This window comes from Diabrotica virgifera, chromosome 6 (assembly GCF_917563875.1).
Source record: "Diabrotica virgifera virgifera chromosome 6, PGI_DIABVI_V3a".
NCBI classification, from domain to species: domain Eukaryota; kingdom Metazoa; phylum Arthropoda; class Insecta; order Coleoptera; family Chrysomelidae; genus Diabrotica; species Diabrotica virgifera.
In genome coordinates, this window is record NC_065448.1 from 86446764 (window position 1) to 86457753 (window position 10990).

Below are 10990 nucleotides of genomic sequence, written 5' to 3' on the forward strand. Positions count from 1 at the left end.
ATACAGGGAGCCGAACTTTTTTATGTTTTTCATAAAAAATTGGTCATAACTTTGTAAAAGTCCTATATAACATATTACACACTAAACACAGCGCATCTTATGCCGTATCCTGTGTAAATGTATACGAATACTTCGAACAAAAATCGATTTTACTCAAATGTGATGTCTCTGTAGATACAGCGTTTTGGCTAAGCACGGCAGAAAGATACTTCGTAGAATATTTGGTGGAAAATAGTAAAGGAAAACTGGAGACCAACTGTATGCTAACCTGCCGATATCAAAAATAGTGACAACTGAGCCCTAGAATGGCTCAGTCATCTAGACACAATGCCAGATGACAGACACGTCAAAAATATTGGTTGGAGAGCACCTGAGAGCAAAAAAAACACAAAGACCAAGAAGGAAATGGAGAGATGCAGAAATGGAAGATGTCAGTGAGTTGGCAATAAGATATTGAAAGCTAACAGCTAAAAACAGAAAGCGATGGAAATGATCCATCCAGCAATGGGCCTAAAAAGCGTGTTGACCTCTATACATACATAATACAATGTAAGATTACTGTCATATTTCAAATGTACAGGACAGGATTGGTGTCCCTCAATATTTTAGCTGTAAATACAATTGATAATTAAAAAATTTGGACAAGACATACAAACAGAGAATACAAGAATTACAATAAGATGATATTGACCATGAGGAACAAGAGAAGCAATAGTAGCAACACAGGTGCTGGCTCAAAATTGTTACGATCAGAGGAAGGTCGATTCCTATGCTTTTTAGATGACAAAAAAGCGTTTGATCGTGCCCAACACAAGTTATTGCAGATCCTCAAGAAACTTGATATAGACCAAAAAGACATATCGACCCATGCAACGAAGACTATTGTAACTCAATTTTGTTGAACTGAGATAATTGTGTTTGAAAATTTTTTGCAAAGAGTTTGCTGTAAGAAATGACGACATCTTTGGAACAAATACTCCTTACACACTGAAATTTCTGATATATTATATTTATTTAAAGGGTTTTAAGGGATTTCTCAAATCAAACATAACAAAAAACACATTTTTTTTGCTAAATTTTTTAGACTTACTATAGTTTTCGTTGAAGCAATTAAGGAAAAAATTATACTTACTCTAGAATTAGTAACAGTAAATGACGTTATCTTTGGAAGAAATACGTCTTACAAATTTAAAGTTCTCTTATATTATGTATAAAAGGTTTTAAGGGATTTCACAGATCAAACATAACAAAAAACAGATTTTTTGCTAAATTTTGTAGACTTACTTAGTTTTCGTCGAAACAGTTACCCAAAAAAGATTTATTCTAGATGAGACTGACTAGTAACAGATTTATTGAAGCAAAACAGTACTATTTAAGAAATTGTAATAAAAAACATTTCTATAGTTAATCGGAATAACTAAAATTAGAGTCTAATAATTAGGTGGAGAAAGACGGTTTTGCAATCTTGTGTGACCACTCTCACCACCCTACAAAGACAAGCGCTTCTAAATATAACAAGAGCCTTGAATAGTACAGGAACAGCTTCATTAGAGGCTATCACAGGTCTCCCTCCGCTGGAATTGTATATTTCGGCGGTAGCCTTATGACCATCCTGAGGCTCAAAGCAAACATACTTGGAGGCCAAATTATGTATTGAATAGCCACACAAACATTACTGGGACTATACTTGAGGAATACATCTTTATGATGAACTTAGATATGATGACACCAGAACTAATCTTCACTGAGAAGATTAACACAATTATACCATCTAGAGAACAAAAAGTCCCAAACATTAATGGAGACTTAATATGGTTCACTGATGGATCTAAAACTGCCCATGGTACTGGATCAGGAGTCTTTGGGCAAACATGTAACTATAATAAATCTTACAGCCTAGGTCAACATACAACGGTGTTCCAGGCTGAAGTTTTTGCTTTGGTGGCCTGCATTGATGAAATAATTGATGAGGACCCTAAAGCTAAGAGAATCAACATTTACACAGATAGCCAATCGGCTATTCTGGCTGTAAAGAACCCTCTCACCAAATCAAAACTGGTGAGAAACTGCAAAGATCTCCTCAATAACCTGGCAAAAGACAACAAAGTGTCTTTAATATGGGTGCCGGGTCATGAAGGGGTGCATGGGAACGAACGAGCAGATATGTTAGCGAAACAAGGCTCGAGAAAAACTTTTGAAGGCCCAGAACCTTTCTGTGGCATCACTAAAGATGCTATGAAAAACGAGGTTCAGAAATGGCTGATAAAGAATCATCAAAATAAATGGAGAACCACTCAAGGGCAAATCCAGACTAAAAAAATAATCAAGAATATTGATAAAAAACTCTCGAACAGTTTGATGAACCTCAATAAACGAGAGATCAAAACGGTCACTGAAATGGTGACTGGACATTGTCGTTTAAGAAATCACCTATACAAACTAGGTAAGGTGAATGAACCATGGTGCAGAAAGTGCGAAATGGAAGAAGAAACTGCCATACACATACTATGCTATTGCAGTGTGCTAGGTGATGTAAGGCAGAACTTCACTGGTCAAATGAGGTTTGAACCAGAAGAGATCTTAAAACTACCAATAAGAAAACTGTTGGCCTTCGTTGAGGCCACAGGACTTATTAAAGTTTAAGGGGAAGAACAGGGTTTGGCACAAAGGTCTTATGACCAAGTGCCAGAGACTAACGAGTCTCGCCTGAGTTAAGAAGAAGAGGAAGAGAAGAGTCTGACTAGAGAAAACTATAGTAAGTCAAACACTTTAACTCAAATTTGGAATACCTTCCGCTGTTTCTTGCAACGAAGACTACAGTAACTCAACTTACTATAGTTTTTGCTTGCAGGAGTGTGGGTCAGTAAACTTACTATACACATGCAAATGCTTTACTGGTTGCCTTAAAATTCATACCTGATTTACCATACTTTTCCACCAAATAAAGCTTAAAAAGAATAATAATACCATAATAGTAAGTCAAATGTAACGTTTTTTGAGTTACGATAGTCTTCGTTGCATGGGTCAATTGAAAACTTGTACTGGTATCGAACAGCACAATTAAAAATATACAATTCTATATCCACACCCATACATATAAGAAGGGGTGTTCGACAGGGATGGGTGCTTTCCCCTCTTTTATTTAACATTTATTAGGAAGCCATATTTCAAGAGTCTTTGGAAGAATGGGAGTTGGGAATCCAAGTGAATGGAGTATTGATCAACAACATACGATATATTATGCTGATGATGGTGTCGTAATTTGTGACAACATAGTCGATCTTCAACAACTTGTCACTATAATGGGAGAATACAGTAAGGGAATGGAATTAAAGATCATCTCCAGAAACTTACACCATAACACTGAATACAAAGTCCATTGAAATAGTGAGCAAATTTGAATACCTGGGAACGTGGCATTTTGAAGACTGGGCATCGGATAGGGAAGTAAAATGCTCATTGAGCAAGCTTGATAGGCATTTGTAAAATTCAGCAAGGTACTGACTTGTTCAGAGTTTGATCTTCAACTGAGACTAAGGTTTACTAAGTGCTAAATCAAAATTATCCACACACTGCTGACATTAAGTGAAAAGTGAAACAAGATGAAAAACAATACTCAAAAATGGGCTTTAATGGGAATCAATTAAAAATACCACAGGGGATCTAAGTATTTAAAAAAAGTTTATAAGAAAGGGGCTAACAGAATAGATAATAGACTAATAAAAAGGAAATATTTCTACTAGAATCAATGTTTTCTTAGTTTTATATATTAAACAAATGGTAATATTAATAAGAAGTAATAGGTACCTTTAGGATAAGTAACTCCCAATCTAGATCCTTGACCTCCAGCCAACAGGATAACTCCAACATGTCCTTTAGATATTTCGTTTAAGCCTTGCATAAAATATTCATCTAACACTCCAGGATCTAACTTAACTTCAGCTTCAAACTGATTTGGTGGAACAGGTTCCATGTAATCGTCCAGCTTTTGAATCCCTTCCTGCATGTAACTTTGTGCCCTATAGAAAACATCATTCACTTGTTCAAAATTTATACTTCTTAACTGAGTTACAAGTGAGTTTTGCTCGTCTTCACTTAAATCACTCCAGAAACTTAATAAGTGTTGTTGATTGTGTGTAAAAAGTATGTCTTCTAATTCAGCAAGTGCCATTTTTACTACAAACAGGCACTAGGCACCGTCTCACCTCTCAGCACAACAGTTTCTTTCTGGTGCTGGCACGTCTACAGTGTTTTAACCTCGGCTTGGTCTACATTTTGTCGACGTGTTCAGGAATACGGTTCCTTACAACCCACACTATTATTTATCAACAATAGGTTGACACAATTATTTCTACATACGTGAAGTTTTTTTTCATACATCCTTATTGAAGGTTTCATTTATTATCTTTTTGTTTTACCCATTTTCCATTTCTAACTGTCAAAATGAACATCTGGATCATCTGTAAATCAAAATAGTTTAATATTTTCACGGCATTGCCAAATTTAAAAATGTTTGGTCTACATGCAACAATTTTTATAAAACTATTTTTTCAGACGTTTATATTTATTATGTAGAAGTATTTAGTTTATAAAAGTAAATTTCTCCAAAGAAGTTAAGGCCACAAACTAAGTAACAAGTGGCTTACTAATAGTTGACATACTTACCTAACAATATTTTTGTTTTTGCTCACGTTCTATTTAGTCATAATTGCAAACAAAAAGTTGTAAGTAGGTATCCTAGTGCTTCCTGTTTTTAAAGTCAACAACATACTACCTACTTAGTACCCCTTCAGACTAACACACTGGTGTCTGACACCGGTGTCCGCCACCGTGCAACAGCAACAAAGCATTGTTTTAAATGAACGACTACTTACAGACGATCCACTTTCAGTGTCTGGCTGATTTGAGTGGCTCATGCTTTGCTGAAATTGAAAATCGCAGGCGGACACCGGTGTCAGACACCAGTGTCTTAGTCTGAAAGGTTACTTACTACCACTAAAGTATTTATTACCTTAACAAATATTATGTAGATAGATTGTTTCACAGTCCGCACGGTCGTTCACAAACACTACGCGGCCTTAATGATACAAATAATAGGACATGCTATTATTCCTGTGGTTATTAGAATTTTCCGACATTTTCACATTGGTATTTCGACGTTATTACAACCTAGTTCAGATCAACAAATTACAAATACAATTGTAGTTTACATTTATAACGTATGTAAATAATAAAATATAATCCTAGTCACATATTTGGCAAAAATATCAAGTAACCTACATACCCACTTACCTTCAAAAAAGAATGTGTGTGTACTTTGTACGCACGTAAGAAGTTATACTTCTATTATAATATAATCTAACTTCATATTATGATTTCAACGAAATCAATATACCTATCTACTTTAAACAGTTTTTTTGTATTGTATTTAAATATTAAACTAATTTTAGAAAGAACAAAAAAAATACCAAAAATAAAAAAAAAGATATGACTTTAATGCTCTACTGATCAGCTATCACCGTTTTTGTATTCAGTCGATCATTTCTCGGACATAATTATAATCACGGTGGCAGATACATTAATTGAGGGGTCTAGATGCAAAACCGGACATTTCCACTTTTTGGTCAAAATTAGTTGAATACACCTCTGTAATCTGTGATTAAAGATCCATATATTAATAATTTGATAAAGAGCAAAATTGGACAGTTCCTAGTAGTAATTCAGTGTGAAAGAATTGGTTCAGATGCAAAAGTGGACTTTTCCTCAAATTTGAGATAGGGAACAGAAAAGTTGTAAATTGTTTTTTTTTTTAGTTTACTCGGAATGACAGAAAGTGGAAAGTCCGGTTTTTAATCTAGACCCCTAAATTATTGAAAATAAAGATTTTCAATAATACTTATTAGGAGGAAGACAAATCCACAGACATAAAAATTATAATAAATATATTTACTAAAAACACTAAGAATATATTCTTTTCACGCACACCTTATTTGCGCTACATAGCTTAAAAGATGTAGCGACTAACACCATACTGTCGGTGTGCGCATGCGCCAGGGAATGTAAAAATTCACCCTCGTGCCTAAAGAAGTATATAACTTCCACAATAAAGGCCGCGTCCCACCATCAAATAATTTGATCAAACTGGTTTGAGCAAACTGAAAGTGACAGTTAAGGCCCCGTCTCACCATCAAATAATTGACAGTTAATTTGATCAAACTTGACAGTTAGTGACACAAAGTGACAGTTAGTATGTATAGTTTGTGTCACTAGTCAAGTTTGACTGTCAAGTTTGATCAAATAACTGTCAATTATTTGATGGTGAGACGGGGCCTTTAGTGACGTCACATCCTGAGTGTTCATTGTGGATAATAATGAAAAATTTTAATTTTAAATAAAGTACAAACAAGTTAAACAACTCAATACAAAAAATTTGATCAAACTAGACTGATAGTGAGAGCACAGATTTTTAGAATTTCAAAAAAACTGCAATTGTGACGTCACTTTGACGTACTTCCGGAGTTTGCTCAAACTGTTTGATCAAATTATTTGATGGTGAGACGCGGCCTTAAAAGATTTCACTTTAATTTGCAAACACAGAAGTTTTTACTAAATGCATATACTAAATTGATACGCAAGAATTCTGTAAAATAAAATTATATTCAAATAATATCGGCAATTTAGTCTGCCTAAGTTGAAAAATGCTACATGAAGTCGATATAAAATAAAATGTAATTAAAAAAACATACATAGCGATTTTTGTAACATACTGACAACGTCGCAAAATTCTCGGGCAGCTCACTCATTTTCCACGTGACATAGTGGATGACGTTGACAGTAGTGGTTGGAGAAAGCAGACAAATACTACAAGGGTCGTACGTAAGTTAGTTTGTTTGAAAATGCACATAAAAAAACTTTATAGTATTATTTTTTAATTTTAAAACATTCTTGTTTTCTTTCTTCATTTTTATATAATAAAATTAATGCGTTTTTTGACGTTGTTGTTTGTTTAATTTTTTAAAATTGGTGATATGCTTGTTCTCATGAGGATCTTTCAGTACGTCACAGTTTTTCGATTTCTTTTTAACGCATTAAATTGTATGTGACAGAAAAAAACGCACGTCGGTGATTACATTTCGTCGGTGGCATTTATAACATTTATTCTAGTTTTCAATAGATGGCACCATAATCGAAAATAAAATAATTTGCGAATTATATAATATATCTACGAATATAATCTGAACAATTTATAAGACTATACAAATCAAAGAAAATACCATTTTATAAATGCAATAAACACAATTGATTTGATTTTATGCCACATTGCAAATAAAATGTGACAACTGTCAGATTTAACTAAAATGTCATGTCACTAAAATGTATATTATCCAGAGATATGTAAAGAAAATAGATCAGGCTAGTCATATGCCACTCAATAGGGCTTTTCATCGATTGTCATTTGTTTCGAGCTTCTGTCATATGTTGTATAATCTGTGTATCATATTAATATACACGGATTATTCAATATATGACAGAAGCTCGAAACAAATGACGGTGAATGAAAAGCCCTATGCATCGGGGTGTAACGCCGATATCAAGTACGGTGGTCTAGCTACCTTTGTCTGTCGTGCGAGTGTGAGCGTATCTACCAAGAGGTGGGAGTAATTGAACGACAGTGACACACAGGCGGCGGCCATCATATGCTAGAGAGAGAAGCTAAGCGCCGGTAGAGAGAGATAGATAGACCACCGACCCGAACTGTTCCGCGTTACGCTATTTTTCGAACTGGCCTAATCTATTCTGTTATATCTATGATATTATCACGGACTTACCTTTTTTCTATCATTTGTGACGCACTGAAAAATGCTCATGAAAATAAGCATATCGTGGATTACGTGTATGTAAATTTATGATTCTTCTAGTTATCCACATGATTGCCAAAAATTCAACGCAATGATAACCGCGAACAACTGAGGCCCTCAGAGCAACAGTGGCATAAGCCACAAATTGACGATTTTTAGATTAATATATTAATCAATTTGTGTTCTGTTCTCACTTATGGTTTCCAAACGTAGACGTTTACAAAAACAAACATGGACAAAATGAAAAGAGAAACGAGTGGATAAGAGAAAAAACCAAAGTTAGGGATGTTAGACAAGAAGTTGCAAAATTGTAGTGGAGACTTGCCGGGCACAATAGGTATAAGACAAAAAGAAGACCGATGGAACAAAATTCTTATAAATTGGAGACCGTGGGAATATAAACGAAGCAGAGGAAGGCCACAAATGAGATGAGTAGATGATATCAAGAAACACGTGGGCTCTAGGTGGATATCTAACCGTAACGACAGACAGAGAAGAACGGAAAAGGTTTGGGGAGGCCTATGTCCAAAGATGGACAGAAAAAGGCTAATTAGATAGGTATCAAACAAAGCAGCAACATTAAATCTTTGTATTAACAGGGTCTACACCAGTGGTGCTCAGACTTATACTGCGTGGGATCTACCACATAAACGTCAAGCTTCCAACGATCGACTGATAGTAAAAAAAAACAATTTTGAAAATGAAACACTTTATTGCACATTTCTATTTGATAAAAAGTTGTAATTACAGAGAGTCCTAATTAAAATCATGTTTTTCATCTTAAGTTTATTTGGACGTTGATGCATGGCACTGAGTATCATCCACAAGTTTTTCATATTATAATGGTACTGTGACGCCTCACAACCCGGCCTAATTCTTCTCGATATTTCTCCGCGTTACGAGTAAAGGCCAGATCTTCCACGGCGATTCGAGGCGACCGCTGCCAGAGTATTTAAGAACAGGAATTCGAGCACAGGCCAGTCAGTTAATATTTTACCATCGCGTGAATTATTGTAACGTGGCGATCGGGTTATTGAAATGTATATATTTTTTTTAAAGTAGATAAATAATATTTGTAAATGAATTAAATAAGTTAGAAAGTGTAACATAAATTAGATATTGTTGTAAACTTAAGTGTTAAATTGTAAGTGATGTAAATAAAATAATATAAGTAAGTCTTCCTTTATTTAAATTAAACTTAGTGCCTAAAGATATAAATAAATAAAATAATAGAGTCAATCGCGTACCAAAAATGGTGCAGAAGTGAGGATACTTGAAATAAATATCAACGTAAATTTTCGGTTTAAATACAGTGTGGAACCTTTAAAAATAAATTAATATAAATCGTAATAAATAAAGTGTGTGATCATGCCTTCCTTGTGTAAGCTAACAATTGCGGACCTGAGACTTGAATTGGAAGAAAGGGACCTGAGTTCTACTGGCAAAAAGGCTGATCTAGTTGAACGTCTGAAGAACGCACTAAAAGAAGAGGGTCATGATCCAGAAACTTACGTGTTTGAAGACAAGCATGCTGCTTTAATTTCGTCAATAACATCGTTAGAGAGCAAAGTTTCTAGTGAAATCTCCCAAGTTTCCTCGGATGTTTTGAAAGTTTCGACAGACATTACATCGTTAGAGAACAAAGTTTCTAGTGAAATCTCCCAAGTTTCCTCGGATGTTTTGAAAGTTTCGACAGACATTGCATCGTTAGAGAAGAAAGTTTCGGGTGATATTTCATCCCTTGAAAGCAAAATGACTAACGAGATCTCTGCTAACATCTCTAAGGTCACTTCGGATTTCGACGACATGATATCGTCCATAAAATCTACTTTTGAAGAAAAGATCAAGGAAATAGAAAAGAAACTGGAGGAAACTGAAAAAGTGGACAAAGTGGTGGAACCCATCTTAACAGATATTAAAGATGATGAAACCAAATACAAATTGGAGCCACGGTCGATAGTTGAAGGGAGTGTAGGTCATGCTCGTGTTAAGGTGCCAAATTTCGACGGAAAGTCATCATGGAACAACTACATGAAACAGTTCGAATCTGCGGCCAGAGCGAACGGATGGTCCGAAAAAGAAAAAGCTGTAAACCTCACTATTGCTCTTCGAGGCGACGCTTTGGATGTCCTCCAGACCATAGCCGTAGAGGAGACAGATGGCTTCGAGCAGCTGAAGAAGAGACTGAATATGCGATACGGGCACGAACATTTAGAGCATGTCTATCAGTCGCAGTTTAAAAATCGAAGACAAAAGAAAGATGAAGCTCTTCAAGAATACGAGGTCGATATTGCCAGGTTGGTACGATATGCATATCCAACAGCTCCCGAAGATATGATGGAAAAGTTGGCTGTTCAAACATTTATTGATGGCCTGCGTGATCATGAAATGCAAAGAACACTGCGATTAGCTCGTCACAAGACGCTGGTCGATGTCTTATCTGCCGCTCTCGAATACGAATCAGCTACCCAGGCCTCTGGTGGGTACAGTAAAGTGAGGACTGTGAAAGAGGAACAGGATGAGGAAAAACTTGACCAGCTTGTTAATATGATGAAAGACATTGCATCCAAGAAAACGAGGACCATAAGGTGCTGGAACTGTGGGGAAATGGGACACGTACGGAGTTCATGTAAGTACCCTAGGTACAATAACAATCTAGAGACTCACCAGCAGGAAAACTAGAACGGGTCGGCCTTAGGGGGGCAGCTTCGACCCGCAACTTTTCCAAAGACCCTCTCATACTAATAGCTTCTTTGAAATGTCGTGAAGATAGTGTATATGTGGATGGAGAAATAAATGGTAAAAAGTATACATTATTGGTGGATACCGGAGCGACCAGGACCATTATACGAACGTCAGTTTTAAACAGCCGTAAGAAACTCTTACCAACGAGGTTGCGACTGCGGACTGCCACAGGTGAAAACGCCAACACCCATGGAGAAATCCAGATACAATTAGGGATTGGAGCAGAAAAGTTCGTCCATACTGTCATAGTTGCAGACATCGAAGAAGATGTTATATTAGGAATGGACGTAATGAATTTGCATGGATTTCAATTGGATTTTAGGAATAGGGTTATTAAAGTTGGCAACGAGGAGGTATTTCTTCATCCACATGATGACAGAGCTGTG

General features: G+C 35.8%; 1 protein-coding gene across 1 annotated transcript in view; it reads right to left on the reverse strand.

Annotated features, from left to right (window-relative positions):
- LOC114343759 (UDP-N-acetylhexosamine pyrophosphorylase) overlaps positions 1-4682 on the reverse strand; it is a 49131-nt gene extending 44449 nt beyond the window's left edge. Inside the window, exons 1-2 of the mRNA XM_028294599.2 lie at positions 4666-4682; positions 3808-4460 (exon numbers count right to left, since the gene is read on the reverse strand). Of these exons, the coding sequence (XP_028150400.1) occupies positions 3808-4171 (364 nt within the window). The 5' untranslated portion in view covers positions 4172-4460; positions 4666-4682. The remainder of the gene's footprint in view (positions 1-3807; positions 4461-4665) is intronic.
- Positions 4683-10990: the final 6308 nt, after the last annotated feature.